This window comes from Nomascus leucogenys, chromosome 17 (assembly GCF_006542625.1).
Source record: "Nomascus leucogenys isolate Asia chromosome 17, Asia_NLE_v1, whole genome shotgun sequence".
Classification (NCBI taxonomy): Eukaryota; Metazoa; Chordata; class Mammalia; order Primates; family Hylobatidae; genus Nomascus; species Nomascus leucogenys.
In genome coordinates, this window is record NC_044397.1 from 7,583,804 (window position 1) to 7,609,525 (window position 25,722).

Genomic DNA, 25,722 nt, shown 5'->3' on the forward strand with positions numbered 1-25,722 from the left:
TAAAGAAGTAGGAAGTTCTTAGCCCAGTGTTTGGCACATAATAACAAGCCATAATTAATATTCTCGTAGATGAGGAGATTGAGTCCCAGAAAGGAGAAAGGGGGAGGGCTCGCCCAAGGTCAGCTCCTGTATCGGAGCTTGGAACAAGGTTCTCTGATCCCACTGGGTGCTCTCACACCTGTTCTGTGCCTGATTAGCACCAGGCAGGGCTGAGGGGCACTGGGATGACCTTGACAGTCCCTGTTCTCAGCCATCATACACTCCAGAGAAGACTGCACTCCAGAGCAGAGTTCTTAGCTCAAAGCATTCCCCCTTTCCAGTGCAGAGGCAGGACATGTGGTCAGACCAGTGGCCTAACCATGCCAGACTGGGGCCAGGCAAGGAGAGTGTTGCAGATGGAATTGTGTCCCCCAAAAAGGCATGTTGAAGTCCTGGCCCCCCAGTACTTCAGAATGTGACCTCATTTGGAAACAGGGTGGTTGCAGATGTAATTCGTTCAATTAAGATGAGGTCATACATACATGGGACCCTAGCCCCATATGACTGGTGTCCTTAGAAGAAGAAGAGACACAGAGGAGGGTGCCATGTGAAGACAGCAACACAGGAAAAATGCCATGTCAATGAGAAAGGGGGTTTTGGGAATGAGAAGGCTTTCTGGATGTAAAGGTCAGGTTGGTGTGTCAGGGACAACCCCTTCCTGGAAACCTTGGGCTGAAAGAAAGGGACTGGGACCTACCCTGATGGGATGACCGTGATACAGTGAGGACAGCCAGGCTGGTGGAGGCTGTGCAAGGTGGGGATGCTGGGTCATCTGTCCCTAAAGCGGGTAGCCCTCAGCTGGGTAAGGGGCTGGGTTACTGAGAAGGAGAAAAGGGAAGGCAGCTGTTAAACGGGCTGCTGACCTAGGAATCCCATTGCCATGAGAGAGTTCTAGGGGGAGGGTCTCTTCTCCCCCTCCCACCAGAACTTTCAACTGTCAAGCACCGAGCTAGCCACCAGCATGCTGTCCTCCCCAGGTAGGCACTCTTGGGGACTCGCCCCACTCCTGTACCTCCTGCAGGCTACAGCCTCCCCCAGGGAAGGAGCTTTGTCCCCCATTAGACTGGGTGCCCCTTAAGGGTACAGACAGTGACTTTTCCATCAGACTGGATGCTCCCTAAGGACAGGACCTGGGCCTCTTTCTCAGACTGTTTGGGGAAGGATAGGCCACTGGTGGTCAGACTGGGTGGTAGGCCGGGCAGGAACTCTTTCTCCTCTCCACTGACAGTTGGAGTTGGGGAGAAGAGAGGGGCCGGCCATCCCACTGTCATGGCTGCTGGGGAAAAGGGTTTGTGTGAAAAAGCCCACGAAGAGAAGAAAACTTTAGGGAACAGAGAAAACCTCTCCTAAGCCTAGAAAAGCAGGTCCCTCAGCCCAGGAAGATGGGATCCTCAGGGTGGCAGGGGCAGGACTACCTGAGGCAAGCCGGGGACCAGACTCCAGGAGATGGGGGAGAGTGGGCTGGGGGGAAGGGGAGGGCTGGGCAGACCTGAGTTGTTCCTATGGGGCTGGGGTGCACAGAGGGCAGCCAGCCTTGGCCAGCAGAAGGTCAGCCCTGTACCTCACCTTCAGCCTGGGGCACCGCGAGACCATGGGCCCCTAGACCCAGCCTCCCAGCTTCTCAGGCCCTCCCTGTTTACCTGACTCTAGGAAGTTTAGGCCTAGCAGGTGACCCCAAACCCAGTCATTGTTCTGCAGAAGTGCCCTGAGCCCAGGATTTCAAGACCAGCCTGGTCAACATAGCAAGACCTCATCTCAAAATATAATTTATTTATTTATTATTATTAATTATTAGTATTTATTATTTTTTTAAAAGTTCCCTGAGACAACATCTTAGTTTTTTCCCAGTGCCGGAAATCAAACTGTCCTTAAATCTACCGTCCCCTAATATCAATGTATTGCATTTAGAAAATCACTGAGAGAAGCCAGGCACAGTGGTTCATGCCTGTAATCCTAGCACTCTGGGAGGCCAAGGCAGGTGGATCATCTGAGGTCAGGAGTTCGAGACCAGCCTGGCCAACATAGTGAAACCATGTCTCTACTAAAATACAAAAATTAGCCGTGTGTGGTGGCGGGTGCCTATAATCCCAGCTACTCGGGAGGCTGAGGCAGGAGAATCTCTTGAACCCGGCAAGTGGAGGTTGCAGTGAGCCGAGATCGTGCCACTGCACCACAAGCCTGGGCGAGACAGCAAGACTTTATCTCAAAAAAAAAGAAAATCACTGACAGTAGATTTTAAGTGTTCTCACCACAAACAAATAACAAGTATGTGCAGTAACGCAGATATTAATTAGCTCAACTGAGCCACTCCACAATGAACACATATTTCAAAACCATGTCGTACACAACAGATATATACTTTTTTTGTCAATAAAATAAAATAAATTTAGTTAAAACCGATCTGGCCGGGCGCAGTGGCCCACGCCTGTAATCCCAGCACTTTGGGAGGCCGAGGTGGGCAGATCACAAGGTCAGGAGATCAAGACCATCTTGGCTAACGCAGTGAAACCCCGTCTCTACTAAAAACACAAAAAATAAGCCGGGCGTGGTGGCGGGCGCCTGTAGTCCCAGCTACTCGGGAGGCTGAGGCAGGAGAATAGCGGGAACCCAGAGGTGGAGATTGCAGTGAGCCGAGATCGCTCCGCTGCACTCCAGCCTGGGCGACAGAGCGAGACTCCGCCTCAAAAAAAAAAAAAAAAAAAAAGACAAAAAAGCAAAACAAAACAAACAAACAAACAAACAAAACGATCTACAGGTTCTCAGTCCGATGGAGGAGACAGGATGTGCAGCTGCAGCAGAAAGCTTCCTGTCCATTCATGCCTTTTAAAATGCAGCAGCCCCTGCTTTCCACACTTCGCAGTTTCAGTTACCCACTGTCAACTGCAGTCTGAAAACATTAAGATATTTTGAGAGAGAGAGACCACATTCGCATTACTGTTATTATATTGTTGTATTTGTTATAGTTTATTACTTGTTATGGTTAACTGCTTACTGTGCCTAATTTATAAACTAAACTTTATCATAGGTATGTACATAAAGGAAAGACACGGTATTGGTATATACAGGGTTTGGTACCACCCGCAGTTTCAGGTGTCCACTGGGGGTGTTGGAAGGTACCCCTAGGGATAAGGGGAGCTACTGTGTTGCTCTGGCCATCCGTCTGTGCTTCCCACAGGCAGCCTTGATCTGTCTGTCTCAGCCTGCTTATGCTCCTAGCCCATGCGACAGCTTGGATATTTTGCCCTCTCTAAAAAGATATTTTCTTTTGTTTTTTGGGGGTTTTTTTGGTGCTTTTTTTGTTTTTGTTTTTGTTTTTGTTTTTTGAGATGGAGTCTTACTCTATTGCCCAGGCTGGAGTGCAGTGGCCCTACCTTGGCTCAATGCAACCTCCACCTCCCGGGTTCAAGCGATTCTCCTGCCTCAGCCTCCTGAGTAGCTGGGACTACAGGCACATGCCACCACACCCAACTGATTTTTGTGTTTTTAGTAGAGACGGGGTTTCACCATGTTGGCCAGGCAGGTCTTGAACTCCTGACTTCAGGTGATCCGCCCACCTCAGCCTCTCAAAGTGCTGGGATTACAGGCGTGAGCCACAGTGCCTGACCTAAACACATTTTCCATGACAACTGTGGTGGTGTGGATAGGTGTGTCAGTCCTTCCTGCAAGTCAGAGCTGAGTAATGACCTCACACCCTGGGGACTGGGTATGCAGCTTCGAAGCAGGGTTTGGGGGCCAGACAGTGAGAAATGGCTTGTTGGGCTCGGTGGTGACTAGGGGACAGAGGGCTCTGGGGAGATGAGACAAGGGAGGTAAGATGGAACCTGAATTGGCTTGGCCTGCCCTCTGATGTTCTTTCAGTCTTCTTGAACAACAGCATCTTCCCTGGTCCTTTCAGGCCCCCCGGAGAGCTCGACACCCTCAGTCCTCAGAGCAGCCAGGGTAGAGGCTGCCTGGAGCGACTGCACGGTGGAAGAGCATGGAGTGGTTTGCCTTATCGTGTGAATGGCCTTAGATGATTCGTTCAACCCAGGTTTGTCAACCCCAGCTCTCTTGACATTTTGAACTGGAAAATTCTTTATTGTGGAGACTTTCCTCTACACTGAGGGGCGCCCAGCAGCATCCCTGGCCTCTACTTACTAGATGCCAGTAGCTCCCCTGAGACTTGCCCCAGTTATGACAACCAACACTGCCTCTAGACATTGCCACCTGTTCCCTGGGGGCCATAATCACCCCGGGTTGAGAACCTCTGACTCAATCTCTCTGTGGAGGCCCTGGCTTCCACCCAGGTCAGATGGGAATGGTCATCCTGATCTGCCAGCTTCACAGATAGGGATAGGGGCTGAAACAGAAGTGTTCAGCTCTCCCCTCTCAGGACTGCTTTCCACCCTTCTCTCGGAACCCTCTTCATCTGAGGGGGGCTCCACTGTTTATCCCCCTGCCCCTGCAGCCCCCTTCAGTCTCTTTGAACAAAGACACACACACACACACACACACACACACACACACACACCTGTAATCATAGCCTGAGGGGGCGAGGGAGCTTCCGTTACCATTTCTAAGATAATCCCAGAGGGCTTGGGTTAGAAGAGACAGGGTTTGAGGAAAATGGAGGCAGAAAAGAGCGAGAAGAACTCCCAGACTCTGGCTCTACCCACCCTCTTCCCTGCTTCCCGGCCCTGATGCTTCCAGAACCAGGACGTCAAAGTGCACCCCACCCTCAGGGGAATGGGATGTGCTTAGAGTAGGGAAAGGAGGATTGTCAGTCCTCCACAGAAGCTCCCTGATGATTCCATCAACCTGGTGGCCCCTTTTCATGGCACTTTCTCCTGTCTTTGTGGCCCATGGAGCTGAACCTGGGGGAGGAAGCGCATGGGAGGGTCTTCTCCACACTCCATGTTGGGGGTGCATTCACTTTGACCCCTCAGTACCAGCCCAGAATAAATTCTCCACAAAACATGTCTAACACGAGTTAGGGTTTGCTCTCAGGAGCTCAAACCAGTGGCAAAGACAGACACACGCACATGACTCCGATATTGGAGTCATATCACTAGTATCATTAAATCCTATGATGGAGGGACGCATATGTGACACAGAGCATGGGCCATGTGATCCTAGAAGGAGCTCAACAAATACCAGTTGACTAACTAGGTCAGTGGGGAGAAGGTGACTAACATTTTCTGAGCACCTGCTGAACTCCAGTCTTTTTCACACGTTGCATTCTTCAATCCTGAAACACCCTCGCAGGTAGAATGCAGCAGCCTCTATACACAGGTGAGGAAACCAAGGCTCAGGGAGGTCAAACAACTCGCCCAAGGTCACACAGCTGATTCTCTGGCTCTAGTGCAACCCAGGGCGTTAGCTCTGCTAAAAAGGGACAAGCCACCCCTTTTCCAACACCTTTATCCATCCTCAACACCCCCGTCAGCTGCTCCACACAGGGGAAGTGACTTCACAAAGACCACACACAAGTTGAAGTGCAGTGGACGAAGGGGGCGCACCGAGGCCAGCTGACTCACTCAACCCTCTCCAGCACAGCCATGGCTCCTCACCATGGCGACCTCCCAGCAAGGCAGCGAGCCTGATGGCTGACAGCATAGAGCAGCCTGCCCTGACTCTAATGCCCACTGAGTCTGAGGAAGTTCAGCCTCTCTCTGCCTCAGTTTCTCTGTCTATAGCAGGGAAGTTATAAGAGTAAGCCTAACCAGTGGGGTTGTTGTGATGATTCAATCAGCTAATGCACGTAGGGTGTTTAGAATAGTGCCAGGCATGTAGTGAGCCCTCAAACGCTGCTAACTATTATTATTTTTAGAAATGCTATATAAGGGCTCACTACTCATAACTGAGGCAGGATTCCTAATATCTTCTCATCACAAGCCAAAGGCTCTATTTTCATGAGCCCTCAAACACTGCTAGCCATTATTTTTAGAAATGCTATATAAGTGCTCACTACTCATAACTGAGGCAGGATTCCTAATATCTTCTCATCACAAGTTGCAGGCTCTACGGAGAAGCAAAATTCAGGATGCTGAGTCTCCTTAACCTTATTATTTTGTGTTTGTTTTTGAGATGGGGGTCTCACTTTGTCATCCAGGCTGGAGCGCAGTGGAAGGATTATGGCTCACTGCAGCTTCCAACTCCCAGCCTCAAGCAATCCTCTCACCTCAGCCTCCCGAGGAGCTGGGACCACAGGCACATGCTACCATGCCCAGTTAATTTTTAAAAATTTTTATTTTGTAGACACTAGAGTCTCACTATGTTCCCCTTGCTGGTCTCGTGAGGCTGAGGAGGGAGGATCGCTTGAGCTCAGGAGTCTGAGGTTGCAGTGAGCTGTAACTGTGCCACTGCACTGCAGCATGGGGAACAGAGTGAGACTCTGTCTCAAAAAAGTGTATCTATATTGAACACTTACTATGTACTCAATACAGCAGCAGGAATACAGCAGCAAACAAAGCAGACAAAAATCCCTGCCCTCACAGGCTTTCACTCATGAGGGAGGTAAACAATAAACAAAATATATAGTACATTGGGGTTGCTGCAGGATAGGGAGTAGGGGAGGGGTGGGAGAGAGAAAACATCTATGAATAATTAACCACAATACCAAGCAAGGCATCCGTTCATTCATTGCAGACATTATTGAGCCAGCATTTTGAAACTCAGTAGTATACAAGATGGCCTCGCCCTCTCCTCTTGAGAGCTCACAGCCTCACAGAGGAGGCAGACAGGTTAACTCAGGGAAGGCAGGTAGTGATGGGTGTCCTAACAAAAGTGTGGGATGCCAGCGCAGCCCCAGGTTCTGCGCAGACACCACAGGGGAGGCTTCACGGAGGAGGCAGCATCAAGCAGGCACTGGGAGGCTGAACAGGACTTTTTCCCAGTGGACCCAGTGTGAGCATGGGATCAGGAATGATTGCAGGCAGAGGCACAAGGATGGGAAGAGGAATGAGGGTAACCTGTGCAGAAAGGCATGGGGCCAGATGGCAGGTGGAAGCCTGGTTTAGGTTTGTCATGCTAACAAGGGAGAGACATCTAAAGTATTGGGGAGCGGGAGCAGTATCTATAATCAGGTTTGCATTTTATTTTATTTTATTTTATTTTTATTTATTTATTTATTTTTGAGACACAGTCTTACTCTGCCACCCAGGCTGGGGTGCAGTGGCGCTCTCTCAACTCACTGCAACCTCCACCTCCCAGGTTCAAGCCACCTCCTGCCTCAGCCACAGAAGTAGCTGGGACCACAGGTGTGCACCACCACACCCGGCTAATTTTTGTATTTTTAGTAGACACGAGGTTTCACCATGTTGGCCAGTCTGGTCTTGAACTCCTAGCCTTAAGTGATCCACCTGCCTCGGCCTCCCAAAGTGCTGAGATTACAGGGGTGAGCCACCATGCCGCCCCAGGTTTGCATTTTCAAAATCTCAGCTAACACTGTGGAGAACTAGTGGGGGAGGAGGATGTTAGAAGAAAGGCGCCAGATAGGAAATCATTCTTCTGGCCTAGATTTTTGCTATTTAAGGTTAATTTATTGAGTGAGTTTTGTGTCAGAAACAAATGCAAACACTTTAGAATATCACCCATCTCACAGGTGGAGAAGCCAAGGCATGGGGAGATAAAGTGATGTTTTGGGAGGCCTCCCTGTGAGGGGATGCTTGGCTTCTAGTCCTCGCTTACTGCACTGAATGTGGCTCTGCACAGGGGCAGCCCCGATCGCGGGCTGTGTGGAGAAGGACAGGAGAGATGCTAAGAGGGTGCAGTAGACAGTGCAAGGGACATAGTGACAGGGTCTGGGAAGATCCCCAGGTCTCTGGCTAGGTGGAGGGAAGGGGAGGATGAGGCTGAGGAGACTGCTGGAGGGACTATCTCTCCTGGGGCACAGAGCTCAAGAGAGCTGCTTGGACAGACAGGGTCTCCCCAAGTCTGGAACACTCAAGAGGGGTCAAAGGGATGGGTTTGTACTGGGAGTGGTGGGCCCAGGGCTGGAGGGGGCTCTGGGGGCTGGCCTTATCCTGCTGGCAAAGCAATGTCCTGAAAGTTTCTGGAAGAAGTAAAGGGTTCAAAACCTCACTCGAAGGGAGTTGGTGTGATGTGTGGTAGGGGCAGCATATGTGATGAATTGGAGACAGTCTTCAGGAAACAAGAGGCCATTTGAGGTCTGGGGGTTGTCTGAAGGCCCTGGCCTCGGACAGTGATGGTAGCAATGAGAAATTAGGGTCCTAGGAGGGGATGCCCCTGTGAAGGACTCCGTGACTGTTTTGATGTGGGATGCGGTGTGTTGGGATTTTGGGGGACCAGGAGAACAGGGGGTCATTATAGGACCTGAGGAAATCCCAAGGAGGTACTTGTGTGGAACAGGAGAAGGGGTTTGCTTGGGGCAGTGGCAAGAGGAAGGGGGATAAGTTCAGCAACAAATCATCTGTGAATGCCTTTGTTAGCAGAGATGGGGTGGGTTCTGCCAGCCTTCAGGCTGAGGAGAAACACTTCCCCTCGGGAGGCTCAGCATAGGGTGAAGGTTGCAAGCTTGGTCCAGGGTCTGCAGTACGGACTTCACCGCGTGCCCAACCCTCACTCTGTGACCTCGGGCAAGCTGCTTATCCTCTGGGCGTCTGCTCCCTTTTCCAGTAATCAGGGTATTGCAGGTACCCCCTTGTAGGGCTGGTGTGCCTGGCACAGAGAAGGTGCTCAGTGCTGTCAGCTCTGCTGTTATAACTAGTCTCCTGATTCTGTCACTCAGGGGAGGAGGAATAACTGAGACCTCCTGCTCTTGCCTCTGGGGGACTCACCCTTCTGTGGGCTCAATCAGGGTCTCGCCTCTAAACAACCCAAGAACCCTGCTGCCCTCCCGGTAGCTGAGCCCCAACCCAGTTCTTTTCCTCATTCTAAAATCTTCCTACACCCCAGCCCCAGCTGGGCTCTGTTTAACTTTAGACCACAGCCTTCCTCCCCTCCTCCCACTCTCTTTCTTATTCTAGGGCCGAGTCTTACAGAGTCAGCAGAGAGCCTGGATGGATCACAGGAGGATAAGCCTCGGGGCTCATGTGCGGGTAGGACTGCAGACTCAGTCGTGGCTCTGTGGCCTCCTGTTTTCTTCCTCCTCCTTCACTCTCTTCTCTTCCCCTGGGCCTGCTGGTGGGGGAAGTCAGTCGTGTTGTGTGGGGAGGGCAGCGGGGGGAGGGGAGGCTACCCTCAGGAAGGGATGTTGGCAGTTTGCAGTCTCCCTGGGGGCGGAGGTGTGGGCAGGGTGTCCAGAGTCCCAAGCAGCCTGGCAGGCCCAGGATCCATCAGTCAGCCTGACTCGACTCTTACCCTGACACTCGCCCAGTGCCACCCGCTCAGCCATAACCTGACCCAGCCCAGCACCAGGAGCCCTTCCCTCTGCCCTCCGCTCTCTACACTCCATTATTTCCACTCTCCTTAAAAGAGCAGCGTCTAGGCTGGGCGTGGTGGCTCATGACTGTAATCCCAGCACTTTGGGAGGCTGAGGCAGGTGGATCACCTGAGTTCGGGAGTTCAAGACCAGCCTGGCTAACATGGTGAAACCCTATCTCTACTAAAAATACAAAATTAGCCAGATGTAGCAGTGGGCACCTGTAATTCCAGCTACTCGGGAGGCTGAGGCAGGAGAATCACTTGAACCTGGAAGGCGGAGGTTGCAGTGAGCCGAGATCATGCCACTGCACTCCAGCCTGAGCAACAGAGTGAGACTCCATCTCAAAAAAAAAAAAAAAAAAAAAAAATAGCAGCATCTGTTTAGATGGTCTGGAGGCCATTTTTTTTTTTTAAACAGCTTTATTAAGAGACAATTCAAATACCCTACAGTTCACCCATTTAAAGTGTACCATTTGGCTGGGTGCAGTGACTCATGCCAGTAATCCCAGCACTTTGGGAGGCCAAGACTGGAGGATTGCTTGAGCCCAGGAGTCCAAGACCGGTCTGGGCAACATAGTGAGATCCTGTCTCTACAAAAATTAGAAGTTAAAAAATCAGACAGGCGTGGTGGCACACACTTGTGGTCCCAGCTACTCAGGAGGCTGACATGAGAAGATAATTTGAGCCCGGGAGGTCAAGGCTGCAGTGAGCCATGATCAAGCCACTGTACTCCAGCCAGGGCAACAGAGTGAGACTCTGTTTCAAAAAAAAAAAAAAAACGAAAAGGGATAATTCCAAAGTACAATTCCAGCCAGGTGTGGTGGGAGAACAAGACCAGCCAACATGGCAAGACTCTGCCTCTTAAAAAAAAATGGAAAGAGAAAAAAACAGAGTGTATAATTCAGTGGCTTTTAGTATATTCACAGTTATGCATCCAACACCACAACCAGTTTTAGATTGTTTTCATTATCCTCCCAAAGAAACCCCATACCCTTTAGCCATCAACTTCTAATCCCCTATCTCCTTAAGCAACAGGCAACCCCTAATCTACGTTCTGTCTCTCTCTATAGACATTTTATTTACATAGAATCACACAATATGGGGTTCTTTTTTTTTTTTTTTTTGAGATGGAGCCTCACTCTGTTGCCCATGCTAGAGTGCAGTGGCACCATCTCGGCTCGCTGCAACCTCCACCTCCTGGGTTCAAGCAATTCTCCTGCCTCAGCCTCCCAAGTAGCTGGGATTACAGGTGCCTGCCACCATGCCCGGCTAATTTTTGTATTTTTAGTAGAGACAAGGTTTCACCATGTTGGCCAGGCTGGTTTTGAACTCCTGACCTCATGATCCGCCCACCTTGTCCTCCCAAAGTGCTGGGATTACAGGCATGAGCCACTGCACCAGGCCAATATGGGGTTCTTTGTGACTGTCTTCTTTCCTTTAAAAAAATATATTTATTTATTTATTTTTATTTATTTTTGAGACAGAGTTTCACTCTTGTCGCCCAGGCTGGAGTGCAGTGGCATGATCTCAGCTAGCTGCCACCTCTGCCTCCTGGGTTCAAGCGATTCTCCTGCCTCAGCCTCCCAAGTAGCTGGATTACAGGCACCTTGCCCCCACACCCGGCTAATTTTTTGTATTTTTAGTAGGGACAGGGTTTCACCATATTGGTCAGGCTGGTCTCGAACTCCTGACCTCAGGTGATCTGCCCACCTTGGCCTCCCAAAGTGCTGGGATTACAGGCGTGAGCCACCATGCCCAGCCTATTTATTTTTTTTTAGAGACAAGGTCTTGCTCTGTCACCCAGACTGGAGCACCACCATCACATCTCATTGCAGCCTCAAACTCCCACAGCCTAGAACTCCAGGGCTCAGGTGATCCTCCCATTTCAGCCTCCTGAGTAGCTGGGACTACAGGCACATGCCACCATGCGCAGCTAATTTAAAAAAATTTTTTTTGTAAAGATGAGATCTCACCATGTTGCCCAGGCTGGTCTCAAACTCCTGGGCTCAAGAGATCCTCCCACCTCCGCCTCCCAAAGTGCTGAGATTACAGGAGTGAACCACTGTGCCCAGCTTATTACATTTTTTAATTGTGTTATTTGTCTTTTTTTTTCTTAAGCAGAGCCCACTTTTACTGATACAGGAATGGTGGTTCACATACACAACAGCCGGCTCAAGACCAAGGGCGTGGGCCAGCACCACAACGCCCGGAACTTTGGTAACCAGAGCTTTGAGGAGCTGCGAGCAGCCTGTCTAAGAAAGGGGGAGCTCTTCGAGGACCCCTTATTCCCTGCTGAACCCAGCTCACTGGGCTTCAAGGACCTGGGCCCCAACTCCAAACATGTGCAGAACATCTGCTGGCAGCGGCCCAAGGTGGGAACTGGAAGGGAGGCATGGACTCATGGACGGAGGGGAGCTTGTAGTGATCCCTCTATCACTTTTAGAATCTTCAACGCCCCCCACCACCCCATTCTGACCCTGGCACTAGGCCCCACCTTCATCAGAGCTAGGGACGGTTCTGAATATGCTTAAGCCAAACCTCCTAAGTAACTCTAAGGAACTCACCCACCAACCTCTGCTATCACAAGCTGCAGCTGTGCCAAGTTGGTCCTGTACCCTCTCCCTGCCCCTCGTATCTGTTCCCCAAGGTGGGCATCATTCCCCAGCAAAAGTGGGAGAAAGGTGGGGAGGGGGTGTCCTGGGACCCCTGAAACCTTTATTCCTTTGCTGCAGGATATCATAAGCAACCCTCTCTTCATCATGGATGGGATTTCTCCGACAGACATCTGCCAGGGGATCCTCGGTGAGTGGGGCACAGGAAGCTGGTCTCCACCTGGGGAAGAGGATTGGGGGAGGGGTGCCAGGGTATCTTTTGAAGCTGGAAAACAGGGAGCCCTGAGGTTCAGACAGCCTGCTTCTGTTCCCCTGTCCCTCCCCTTCTGAGGAGATGACAGTGAGAACACCATGCATTCTTCTTGCCCCTCCCAAGTCTGGATGCCGCTCCCTGCCTGCTGCAGCCTGGGTCTTTGGGGGGAACATTAGTTATATATGACTACATAATAAATTAGCTAGGACTTAGCAACTTAAAAAAAATTTCTTATCTCCCGGTTTCTGTGGGTTAGAAATTCAGAAGCAGAATCACTGGATGGGTCTGGTTCAGGGTTTATCAGGAGGTTACAGTCAAGACGTCTGCAACCTGTGATCATCTGAAGGCTCACCTGGGGCTGGAGGGTCTGCTCCTAGGAGGGTGCACTTACATGGCAGGAGCTCTCAGGTCCTTGCTGGCTGTTGGCAGGAGGCCCCAGTTCCTCTCCATATAGGCTTCTCCATGGGGCTGCTCGAGTGTCCACGCAACGTGGTAGCTTTCTCTTCCAAAGCAAGTTATCTAAGAGAGAGGACAAGGAGGGAAGCCATAATGCCTTTTCTGACCTAGTCTCAGGAGTTGCACATCATCACTTCCACCATATTCTATTTGTTAGAAGCAAGCACTGAATCTGGTCCACACTCAAGAGGAGAGGAATTAGGCTCTACCTTTGGAAGGGAGGATGGTCGAAGAAACCACTACAGGTGCTAGAACCTGATCAATCTGGGGTATCAAATAGGAGGGCAACAGGGTCCACTCAGCCCACTCTCACAAGGCTCCCATAGAAAGCCCCAGGGTAGATCTTTCTCCCTAAGTCTGGTCCTGTTCAAGGGTTTCCTCCGGATCCCTCGTTGCCTCTTTAGGGATAAAGCCAGGGTGGGCTTTCTCTGAGACTGAATTCTGTCCCCTTGGGACAGAAAAAAGGGCAAGGTGTGGGCAGAGCAGAGGCCAAGGAGACCTTAGACCCCAGGGCCGCTGCTGTGGCTGCTGTGGCTCAGTAGGCTGGAGGGACAATGTGCTGGAGGAGGAGGGAATTCACTTCTCCGAGGCACTCTAACAGTGAGGGGGATTGGAGTGCCCTTAATATTCCTCTTTCCAGGCAGCCAAGAAATACCAAGGTTCTATGGTAATCATAGAAACTTTCTGCCCCCTCAACCTCAGCCTGGCCTAGGATGGCCAGCACCCTGCCCTGGACCCCATCCAGCAAGGGCTGAGATGCCCAGGAGACAGGTGGCAACGGAGGTCTGTAGTGCTCACCTCCCATAGGATTCCCTTTAGCTGAACTTCAGGCCAGGGACACTGTCTCATACCCACTTCAATGCCTAGCTCCAGGGATCCTGCTGGGGTACATACTGAGCCCTGGGTCCCCAATATAATGTGGGTGACATGAGGGAGAGACCTCTTGGGACCTTCATGGCCACACCAGTGTACTCACCGGGTGCAGGAAGGTGACTGGATCTGTTGGAAGAATGTGGAGAGTATTGGCTCTGTCTCAAAGAAAGCAGGTTACTGGTCAGGTGCGGTGGCTCATACCTGTAATCCTAGCACCTTGGGAGGCCAAGGCAGGAGGATTGCTTGAGCTCAGGAGTTCAAGACCAGCCTGGGCAGCATAGTGAGACTCTGTCTCTACTTATATATAAAAATTTACTTTTAAAAAAATAGGTTCCTAGAGCCTAAGGCCAAAAGTTCCTCTTTTCCAAACTCAAGAAAACAAAAGCATGTGGCTCTCACATAATAGAAAAGGTACAGCCAGGCACTGTGACTCACACCTGTAATCCCAACACTTTGGGAGGCCAAGGCTGGCAGATCTCTTGAGGCCAGGAGTTCAAGACCAGCGTGGCCAACATGGTGAAACCCCATCTCTACTAAATATGCAAAAATTAGCGAGGTGTGGTGGCGGGTGCCTGTGGTCCCAGCTACTCAGGAGGCTGAGACAGGAGAATCGCTCAAACCCGGGAGGCAGAGGTTGCAGTGAGCTGAGATCGTGCTATTGCACTCCAGCCTGGGCGACACAGCAAGACACTGACTCAAAAAAGAAAATGTACAGAAACTCACCTTACTAGAGTCTCTCTGCCTTCAGTTTCTCCCTGTTTGCCTTCTTCCTGAACACTCTTTAGTGGGAGGGCTGAGGGAGGGTGCCTCTCTGCCAGAGGGTGAGAATGGGGTACAGGGTCAAGTTCCTGCTCCCCTAGGCCTTGGATTCTGAGGCCCACCCACATATATGGGGTTGCTCAGGGGTGGCAAAGCCCTGCCTGTCTTTCCAGGGGACTGCTGGCTGCTGGCTGCCATCGGCTCCCTTACCACCTGCCCCAAACTGCTGTACCGTGTGGTGCCCAGAGGACAGAGCTTCAAGAAAAACTATGCTGGCATCTTCCATTTTCAGGTGAAGGACAGTGTGAGAGCCGCCATGGCTTTGTGGGGGGCGGGGGAAGAATCATAAATGCTTTGAAGTTTACCTTCTTTCCTTTTGAAAAATAGCATTTATTAGGGTGGGTTTTGGGCTAATTATCAGAGAAATATCTGCCCACCAAAGAAACCATGTAAGCTAAGTTTTTAAGTCCCAAAAGATAATCGTTGTTAGCAATCTGTGGCTCTTTCTCCCTTCTCCCTCTTTTCCTCTCCACTGTATGTGTGGGTGTGTGTGACACTGGTAGTCTTTGTCACATAATTTTTGTAATCTGCCCCTTTAACTTAGCAACATGTGGACAAATTCCCCTCGGGAGACCGTGGCAGAAGCTGGAGAGGAGGCGGGGCCAGGCTCAGGCTTTGGGTTACCTTTCCCTCACTATTCAGTGATTCTGGAGAGTGGAGCCTCTGACACTGGCGTGTCATCAGGTCTGGCCACTAGGAGGCGCTTGATGATAGAGTTCCCAAGCAAGGGGTGTGCGTTGCTACCCGCAGATTTGGCAGTTTGGGCAGTGGGTGAACGTGGTGGTGGATGACCGGCTGCCCACAAAGAATGACAAGCTGGTGTTCGTGCACTCAACCGAACGCAGTGAGTTCTGGAGCGCCCTGCTGGAGAAGGCGTATGCCAAGTGAGTGCTGGGAGCTGAGGAAGAGGGCTTGCCTTGCCTCTGTCTGGGCAGCTGGAATCAGGGGGAAGGGAGGGGGTCGCAGGATATCCCTCCCTCCCCTCACCTCCATCCTAGAGCCCAACAGTGCCTTCTCTGTGCCTACAGGCTGAATGGGTCCTATGAAGCATTGTCAGGGGGCAGTACCATGGAGGGCCTTGAGGACTTCACAGGAGGCGTGGCCCAGAGCTTCCAACTCCAGAGGCCCCCTCAGAACTTGCTCAGGCTCCTTAGGAAGGCCGTGGAGCGATCCTCCCTCATGGGTTGCTCCATTGAAGTAAGCAAAGCATGGTCCCACCTCAGGGCCTTTGCACCTGCTGTTGCTGTCACCCAAAAGGCTCTTCCCCCAGTATCTGCATGGCCAGCACCTTCTCATTCAGTTCAACTGCCCTTTCCCCAGACTAGCCTTCCCCACCTCCCCGTCTAAAGTCGCTGTCTCCACCCTATTTACTTTCTTTTTCTTTTCTTTTCTTTTTTTTTTGAGACAGGGTCTCATCCTGTCTCCCAGGCTGGAGTGCAGTGGCAAGATCTCGGCTCACTGCAACCTCCACCTCCTGGGTTCAAGTGATTCTCCTGCCTCAGCCTCCCAAGGAGCTGGGATTACAGCCGCATGCCACCATGCCTGCCTAATTTTTTGTATTTTTAGTAGAGAAGGTGTTTCGTCATATTGGCCAGGCTGGTCTCAAACTCCTGACCTCAAGTGATCCACCTGCCTCGGCCTCCCATAGTGCTGGGATTACAGGCATGAGCCATGGTGCCCGGACAGCCCTGTTTACTTTCTGTCTGGTTTTTACTTTCTCCCCAACATTTATTGTGACCTGAAATTATCTTGCTTATCTATGTTTTCACTCATAGCCCATCTTCTCCAGATAGTACTCACATTCCATGAGGGCAGTGACCTTCTTTGTCTCATTCACTGCTGGACCCTGGAACTTAGGAAGGAGCCCAGCATGCAATAGGCACCCAACCAACATTTGCTCAATGAAATACATGAACCCAGGGTGCTACATATGACCCTGCATCTTGGCATTTATCCCAGAGAAATGAAGACATGTCTCCAAAAATGTTTGTACACAAATGTTTACAGCAACTTTATTCATTATAGCCCCAAAACAGGAAACAACCTAGATGTCCTTCAATGAGTAAACGGTTAAACAAACTGTGTTGATTACACACCGTGGAATATTACTCAGCAATAAAAAAGAACAAACTATTGATACTCAGAGAAACTAGGACAGATCTCAGGGGAATTATGCCGAATGAAAAAAGCCAACCCAAGCCAGGTGCAGTGGCTCATGCCTGTAATTCCAACACTTTGGGAGGCTGAGGTGGGAGAATTGCTTGAGCCCAGGTGTTCGAAACCAGCCTAAGAAATATAGTGAGACCTCATCTCTACCAAAAAAAAAAAAAATTTAATTAGCTGAGAAAAAAGAAAAAAAAAAAAAAAAAGACAATCCTCCCCAAAGGTTACACACTGCATGATTCATGATATCCATTTTTTTTTTTTTGAGACAGAGTCTCACTCTGTCACCCAGGCTGGAGTGCAGTGGTGTGATCTCGTTTCACTGCAACATCCACCTCCTGGGTTCAAGCGGTTTTCCTCCCTCACATTTTTAGTTTCACCATGTTGGCCAGACTGGTCTTGAACTCCCGACCTCAGGTGATCCGCCCTCCTTGGCCTCCCAAAGTGCTGGGATTACAGGTGTGAACCACTGTGCCTGGCCTTAAATGACATTCTTGAAATGACAAAATAATAGAAATTAAGAACAGATGACTGGTTGCCAGGGTTTAGGGAAAGGGAGTCATGAGAAGAGATGGGTTTGGTTATAAAAGGGCGACTCAAGGGATGCTTGTGGTGATAGAAATGTTCTATATCTTGACTGTGGTGGTGGCTACACGAAACTACACGTAATGGAATTGCATAGAGCACACAAAAGTGAGCACTTGTAAAACTGGGGAAATCTGTATAAGGTTTACGGATTGCATCCATATCAACATTCTGGGCCAGACACGGTGGCTCACACCTGTAATCCCAGCACTTTGGGAGGCTGAGGTGGGCAGATTACTTGAGCTCAGGAGTTTGAGACGAGCCTGGGCAACATGGCAAGACCCAATCTCTACTAAAAATACAAAAATTAGCCGGGCATGGTGGCAAGAGCCTGTAGTCTCAGCTACTCAGGAGGCTGAGGTGAGAGGCTTGCTTGAGTCTAGGAGGTCCGGGTTGCAGTGAACCGAGATCACACCACTGCACTCCAGCCTGGGTGACATAGTAAGGCCCTGTCTCAAAAATAATAATAAAGCCAGGTGCGGTGGCTCACGCTTGTAATCCCAGCACTTTGAGAAGACGAGGTGGGCAGATCACCTGAGGTCAGGAGTTCGAGACCAGCCTGGCCAACACGGTAAAACCCCATCTATACTAAAAATACAAAAAATTAGCCAGGCACGGTGGCGGGTGCCTGTAATCCTAGCTACTTGGGAGTCTGAGGCAGGAGAATCACTTGAACCTGCAAGGCAGAGGTTGTAGTGAGCCGAGATCTCGCCACTGCACTCCAAGAGCAACAAGAGCGAAGCTCTGTCTCAAATAATAATAAATAATAATAATAACAATTTTTAAAACGTTCTGGTTTTGATATTTCACTGTAGTTTTGCCAGATGTTACCACTGGGGGAAACTGAGTATGGGATACATGGGATTTCTCTGTATTATTTGTTACAATTGCATGTGAATCTGCAATTATTTCAAAATAATGATAATTTAAAAGTTTAGTTTAAAAAAATTAACCTGGAGAGCTCTCCCCTTCCTTTGGGTGCCCAGTCCAGGTGCTCCATGCCCTCCCTCCCTCTCTGTTCTGTAGGTCACCAGTGATAGTGAACTGGAATCCATGACCGGCAAGATGCTGGTGAGAGGGCATGCTTACTCAGTGACTGGACTTCAGGATGTGAGTCCTGAGAAATGCCCCCTACCCCGAGGACCCTGAGAAGGAGGAGAACATCTCCTTGACCCCATAACTCTGACCTTTAACCACCCCCACCCACCCAGGTCCACTACAGAGGCAAAACGGAAACGCTGATTCGGGTCCGGAATCCCTGGGGCCGGATTGAGTGGAATGGAGCTTGGAGTGACAGGTAGGTGCCCCCAACCCAGGTGAGGGGCGGTCTGAGGATACAGCAGGCAGTGCCAGGTGGACTGACTGGTGTCCCATCTGGGAGAACAACCTGTACAACAGGGCAAAGCCCCTCCCTCTAGATTCTCCATCTAGCTCCTCACCCCAGCAGGCAGATATTCAGGGAAAAGGCAGTCCCTTGGAGAGGAAGGAGGTGCCACGTGACCTCCGCCCCTCTCCTTCCACCGCCCATCTCTGCTCCAGTGCCAGGGAGTGGGAAGAGGTGGCCCCAGACATCCAGATGCAGCTGCTGCACAAGACAGAGGATGGGGAGTTCTGGTCAGTGTACCACCGCTGCAGGCCCTGGTCCTTCATCTCCCTGCTCTGCTCCTCTCTGTGCCTCGGATGGGGAGGCTTGGGGTGGTTGTGGGGGGTGGTTCAGGGAAAGGGAACTGAGGACGCAAGTGTGCTGCTGATGGGCTCCACCCCCACCCCACCACAGGATGTCCTACCAAGATTTCCTGAACAACTTCACGCTCCTGGAGATCTGCAACCTCACGCCTGATGCACTCTCTGGGGACCACAAGAGCTACTGGCACACCACCTTCTACGAGGGCAGCTGGCGCAGAGGCAGCTCCGCAGGGGGCTGCAGGAACCACCCCGGTGGGTGAGGGGGTGAGGGGGGAGGGGGTGTGCAGGGAGCGAAGGATGGGCCACGGCTCACCATGAAACCAGACCTGGGGCACAAGTCACTGGAGTCAGGGTCCATGAGGTCAGATTTCACAGCCCGTGTGGAGGAGACAGCTCCTGTGTGGCTGGGGAAGCTTGGTCCACCCTGGGAAGGGCGTGGCCAAGGCAAGGCCCTGTATAACCATGCTGACCCGCTTCCTCCACAGGCACGTTCTGGACCAACCCCCAGTTTAAGATCTGTCTCCCTGAGGGGGATGACCCAGAGGATGATGCAGAGGACAATGTTGTGGTCTGCACCTGCCTGGTGGCCCTAATGCAGAAGAACTGGCGGCATGCACGGCAGCGAGGAGCCCAGCTGCAGACCATTGGCTTTGTCCTCTACTCGGTGGGTGCCTGGCTGGTCCCTCCGGCCACTCACTGTCCCTCACCTGGCCTCACTCCTTTCTTTCTTTCTTTCTTTTTTTTTTCGAGACAGAGTCTCACTCTGTTGCCCAGGCTGAAGTGCAGGGGCACAATCTCCATTCACTGCAACCTCCGCCTCCCCAGTTCAAGTGATTCTCGTGCCTCAGCCTTCCCAATAGCTGGATTACAGATGTGCAACACCATGCCCAGCTAATTTTTGTATTTTTAGTAGAGATGGGGTTTTACCATGTTGGCTAGGCTGGTCTGGAACTCATGACCTCAGGTAATCTGCCTGTCTCGGCCTCCCAAAGTGTTGGAATTACAGGTGTGAGCCACCACACCTGGCGGCCTGGCCTCACTCCTTTCTCCCCGGGGCCACTTCCTGCCTGGGAGAGGGACAGTTTCCAACAGGCTTCACAGCCCTGATTATTAACTTTTTTTTTTTTAAGACAGGATCTCAATCTGTTGCCCAGGTTGGAATGCAGTGGCGCGATTACAGCTCACAGCAGCCCTGACCTCCCAGGCTCAAGCAATCCTCCCACCTCAGCCTCCTGACTAGCTAGGACTACAGGCAATTGTCCTGCTAGTTTTTTTAATTTTTTGTAAGATAGGATCTCACTATGTTGCCCAGGCTGAGCCCTGACTCTTGAATGGTGCTTTGTGCTTTTCAAGCCAGAGCCGGCAGTTTTCTCTTCACAGATTTTATCCTTTGTGCCAGGCATTGTTCCAAAGGTCTTAGGAATACTAACTACTAACGCCTTTAAGGAAGTGGAAGGAGCCTGCGGGCCAGAGACATGAAGTCACTTGCCCAAGCTCACACGTCCAAGGGTTAGAGGCCAAGTCTGTGTCCTGATTCCCAGGCGCTCTGAGACTTTTCCACACGCCCCCCCGACAATCCGTCCTCCTTGTTTGCCCCACCAGCAGTACTCACTCCAGGAGCCAAGAAAAAGCCCTGATAAGCATTTCCCAAGCCAAACCACGCTTTGCAAAATTCTCCAGATTCTCCAAAAGAATGTTGTTCATTCACTTGCATTCCCTTATATAAGCAAGTATTTATGGAGCATCTACTGTATGCCAGGCCCCTGTCCAGTCTCCAGGGGTTCAATAGTGAGCAAAATAGATACAAGCCTTGCCCTACTCTTAGGGCCATTAGTCCACCAGGCTAACAGACTGGTGCCTCAGGATAACATTTTTGCTGGGGGAAGTGGCTCATGCCTGTTATCCCAGCACTTTGGGAGGCCAAGGTGGGAGGATCACTTGGAGGATGCCCAAGGAATTTAACACCAGCCTGGGCAACACAGCAAGACCCTGTCTCGACAAAAAAAAAAAAAAAAAAAAAAAAAAAAAAAAAAAAACAATTAGCCAGGCATGGTGGCACACACCTGTGGTCCCAGCTCCTCAAGAAGCTGAGGTGAGAGGATCACTTGAGCTCAGGAGGTTGAAGCTGTGGCGAGCCATGATCGCACCACCGCACTTCAGCCTGGGTGCAGAGTGAGACTGTCTCAAAGACATCTTCCAGGTTAAAAAAGCTCGGGAAAGACTACTCCAGCCTGAGCTCTCCGGTGCATACAAGCACACTGAGGTGCTGATAAGCCACCTCTGCAATAGAGCAACCTGTTTAACTTTGTTTAACTTACATTTTTACAAACTTATTTGTCCTCGATCCTCAATTTTAGTAATCTTCTATTCACTTCCTGCAGGATATGAGTGTTCCACGGAAAAGCAAAACACTGTCCTAGATTTTTATCTTAGCTTTTTCACTTTTCAGCCTTCTGAGGTTGGACAAATCACCTCACAGCTTTGGGATTCTGTTTCCTTCCCTTAACCTGGAAAGATAAAAATCTACCTCGTATAAACTGTACTTTCCTATCCAAAGCCGAAGGATTTTTTTTTTTTTTTTGACACAGGGTCTCACTCTGTTGTCCAGGCTGGAGGGCAGTGACATGATCATGACTCACTGCAGCCTTGACCTCCAGCTCAAGCAATCCTCCCACCTCTGCAGCAGAGGGATTATTGATGCCAGGACCTTTGAACTGTCAGAGCCCGTGCCCCACTCCACCACCAGTGTCCCAGTGCCCTTAATACCCCTCCAACAACACACACACAGACACAGACACACACTATACACATCCCACTTGGCTTCTGAAGGCCTGAGGCCCTTCACCACCCTAGAGATCTGACTCTCCTCTTTCTTCCCTTCCCAGGTCCCAAAAGAGGTACAGAAGATAAAGATGTGGGGCTTATTCCTGGACACACACCCACCCCACCCCTGGCTGCAAGTGGATTGGCAGAGGGTGGAATTTGGCGAGAGGCTCTGGGGGTCACTGGGTTAGGATTCCAGCCCTCTTCGGGGCTGCTAGGGGTCGGGAAAGGAAGAGACCCTACTGGGGCTACGGGCCACTTAGGCAGTGTCCAGGCCAGGGCAGTTGGTGGTGGCACCTACCTCCAACCCTACCCGGCCAGGCCGTTCACCCTGGGGGACCCTCCCTCCCTAACCTCCATGCCAGTCCTGTACCCACTTCCAGGATGCATATAGTTTCAGAACATCCAGGATGTCCACTTGAAGAAGGAATTCTTCATGAAGTATCAGGACCACGGCTTCTCAGAGATCTTCGCCAACTCACGGGAGGTGAGCAGCCAACTCCGGCTGCCTCCGGGGGAATATATCATTATTCCCTCCACCTTTGAGCCACACAGAGATGCCGACTTCCTGCTTCGGGTCTTCACCGAGAAGCACAGCGAGTCATGGTAAGGGGCTGCAGCTCACTGCTCCAAGGCCTGCCACCCAAGAGCTGCAGGATATCAAGCTCAGGCAGCTGCTGTCGGGTCCTCCCTCACTTTGTCCCTATTTTACAGTCAGGGAAACTGAGGCATGAGACGGTGAAGTCTCAGTTAGTGGCAGAACCAGAAATAGAACTAGAACCCAGATTCCATGGAGCTGCCCTATATTGCTTCAAAGACATGACATGACCCCCCCAGAGCACCCCGCTGAAACCCCCTCCTCCCTCCCCATGGTAACTCTTGAGCTTTCAATCATTTTGCCCAGGGAATTGGATGAAGTCAACTATGCTGAGCAACTCCAAGAGGTGAGGGGAGGCTGTAGGGCTGGGGGTTGGAAGGAAGCTCCTGGGCCTGTGAAGGAAGTTTTCTGACCAGGTCCCTCTCCTGCTCCCTTGCCCCCAGGAAAAGGTCTCTGAGGATGACATGGACCAGGACTTCCTACATTTGTTTAAGATAGTGGCAGGAGAGGTGAGCAGGCCCCGGGCAGAGGGCTGATGAGAGGGGGAATGAGGGGCTGGAGGGGCTCGGGTGGGGTTCACAGTTCCCCTTCCTAGGGCAAGGAGATAGGGGTGCATGAGCTCCAGAGGCTGCTCAACAGGATGGCCATCAAATGTGAGTCTTCCGCTCCTGCTGCACATGACCCCTCCCCCATATTTTGTGCCCCTCTTGATCACTCCAAGTGCGCCCACGATACCTCATTGACCCTGTCTCTCCTTTCTACCCCTTCCCTTCCTCACAGTCAAAAGCTTCAAGACCAAGGGCTTTGGCCTGGATGCTTGCCGCTGCATGATCAACCTCATGGATGTATCCTCCTGTCCAGTGCTCTCTTGGCCCTGTCCCCTGCCCACAAGCCTGGCCCAGAGATGGCCACCCTGGGCCAGCCACGTCCTCCTCCCTGATAGGGATTAGGCTCTGGGGTAGCAGAAGATGCCAGTTCTTCTGGCTGCTATGGTACCGGAACCCCAGCACTTGTGTGTCCCCTCAGGAAGCCCCGCTGCTTCCCTGTCCCCTGGGATGCCTTCTTCACTCCCTTCTCTGTTGTCCTTGACCACCTTCCAGAAAGATGGCTCTGGCAAGCTGGGGCTTCTAGAGTTCAAGATCCTGTGGAAAAAACTCAAGAAATGGACGGTAAAGGGCACTAAAGGGGCAGCCTCCAGGGGTGAGGAAAAGAGGGTCTTAGGAGAGATGGAACTAATGAGGGGAAGCTAGAACCCGAGCCCTAACTACCACACACACACACACACCCAACCACACCACACTCACACACACACACACCCAACCACACCACACTCACACACACACATACACACTCACACACAGACACAACCACACCACACACACACACACACACACACACACTAGAAAAGGGTCTGTTGGAGTGTGGCATATTACCCAGTCAAAATATTTTATAACAAGTATAGCTCAGGTATCAACTAGTCATGAAGGATGCACACACAGAGCGCTGGGCAGGACACCAGTGGCCCTGACAACCCATGCTTGGAATTAACCCTTAGGTCACCAGATGATAGGAATATCAGGAGTGGGCCAGGGTTGGAGGGGGGCATGGGGTCTTAGACCACTGCTGTGAGCCGACTGTCCTAAAGTATTTCTTTTTTTTTTCTTTTTTTTTTTTTTTGAGACGGAATCTCACTCTGTCGCCCAGGCTGGAGTGCAGTGGTGCGATCTCTGCTTACTGTAACCTCCGCCTCCTGCCTCAGCCTCCTGACTAGCTGGGATTACAGGCATGCACCACCACGCCCAGCTAATTTTTGTATTTTTAGTAGAGACGGGATTTCGTCATGTTGGCCAGGCTGGTCTCAAACTCCTGACCTCAGATGATCCACCTGCCTCGGCCTCTCAAAGTGCTGGGATTACAGGCATGAGCCACCACGCCTGGCCTCAGTATTTCATTATTTCAACCACCATGCCATGCACGTGGCCCTACCATACCTGTCTGTCTATTCAGGACATCTTCAGAGCGTGTGACCAGGACCATTCAGGCACCTTGAACTCCTATGAGATGCGCCTGGCTATTGAGAAAGCAGGTGGCCAAGGGTCAGGAGTGGGCCTTGGGGCAGGGAAGAGGATGGCAGTGTCCAGAGGCCTAGACTTTTCCCCTCCCCACTTCTCTCTCTCTCTCAGGCATCAAGCTGAACAACAAGGTAATGCAGGTCCTGGTGGCCAGGTATGCAGATGATGACCTGATCGTAGACTTCGACAGCTTCATCAGCTGTTTCCTGAGGCTAAAGACCATGTTCAGTGAGTTAGGCATCTACCCACTCCCCAGCCTAGGCCAGGGGCCACAGGCCCTTTCCCAAACACCCACCCTAATGGGTGCTGCTCCAGAGCCCCTCCCCCTTATAAGGCACACATGAAATGGGTTCAAAGCCCAGCTCCGCCACTTGCTGGCAGCGGTGACTTGAGCAAGTCACTTAATCTTTCTGTGCCTCCATTCCCTCCTCTTTAGAATGTGGATAATAATAGTACTGCCCTCAAAGGACTGAGGTGCAGGTTAAACCAGTTAGTCTATGGAAGGCACTCAGAACTGGGCCTGGCTCCTGGTGAGGCTATGTGAGCTGCTATCATTAATTCCCCACTGGGCTAGGGGATTTATGTGGGGAACAGCCAGGAACAGCTGGTGTCGCCCCTTCCTACCTAGTTGGGAGTGGTTCTTTCGCAACACTGACTTAGCACTCAGCCCCTCTCCCCCGCTTCCTCTGTAACACAGCATTCTTTCTAACCATGGACCCCAAGAATACTGGCCATATTTGCTTGAACCTGGAACAGGTACTTGGAGAGGGGTGGGAAGGAATCTGCAGGATTGCACCTGCCTGCCCCTCAACCCCAAACCAGGCCAGCATCCTGCCCCCATCTCTTCCCACCCTGGGATCTGCTTCCTGTCTCCACAGTGGCTGCAGATGACCATGTGGGGATAGAGGCGCTATAGGAGCCTGGTCATCTCTACCAGCAGCAGCAGCAGCAGCGAGGTTCTAGCCCAGGAGGGTGGGGTGCTTCCTGTAGCCCTCAGCTCTCCGGTCTCTGCTGATGAAATGGGCTCCAGGTGGCAGTGCCCAGGTCCCAGGTGCCGTGTTTACTGCAGCAGTGGGACCTCCGTGCCCACTCCGCCAGCTCAGAGCCTTTCTCTTTTTTCCCCAACCAGGCTTCTGATGGCTGTCTTTCCCCCACCATCGCTCTCTCTGAGTATATTTTACTAAAGAGTAGTTGATGCTTCCCCAGGGTCCCCCTGGCTGGGGAGGCCAAGAATAGGGGAGGGACTTGTAGCCCATTTCTTACCCTCCATGCTTGCTGTCCTGCTCACACCTACCTGCTGACCACCCATCCTGGCACAGCCTCTCTCTTTTCCTCCCCATCTGTGGACACTATTCTAATAAATAGCACATGCCATTGGCT

General features: G+C 51.4%; 1 protein-coding gene across 1 annotated transcript; it reads left to right on the top strand.

Annotated features, from left to right (window-relative positions):
- The first annotated feature begins 977 nt into the window (after positions 1-977).
- CAPN11 (calpain 11) lies at positions 978-25,722 on the top strand. The gene is made up of 23 exons (XM_030795986.1): positions 978-1,016; positions 9,006-9,077; positions 11,524-11,774; positions 12,135-12,204; positions 14,529-14,647; positions 15,166-15,299; positions 15,444-15,612; positions 18,190-18,273; positions 18,375-18,460; positions 18,703-18,777; positions 18,941-19,101; positions 19,335-19,513; positions 21,735-21,746; positions 22,067-22,278; positions 22,577-22,616; positions 22,714-22,779; positions 22,866-22,923; positions 23,051-23,115; positions 23,371-23,439; positions 24,278-24,356; positions 24,454-24,570; positions 25,040-25,098; positions 25,221-25,722. The coding sequence occupies exons 1-23, from the start codon at positions 1,001-1,003 to the stop codon at positions 25,245-25,247; spliced, it is 2,220 nt and encodes a 739-aa protein (XP_030651846.1). The 5' UTR covers positions 978-1,000; the 3' UTR covers positions 25,248-25,722.

Bases quoted from the DNA above. Each gene is read 5' to 3' on its own strand.
- CAPN11 (XM_030795986.1), top strand. The intron at 19,102-19,334 runs GTGGGTGAGGGG...CTTCCTCCACAG, and splicing joins GGGCTGCAGGAACCACCCCG to GCACGTTCTGGACCAACCCC. The intron at 24,571-25,039 runs GTGAGTTAGGCA...TCTGTAACACAG, and splicing joins GAGGCTAAAGACCATGTTCA to CATTCTTTCTAACCATGGAC.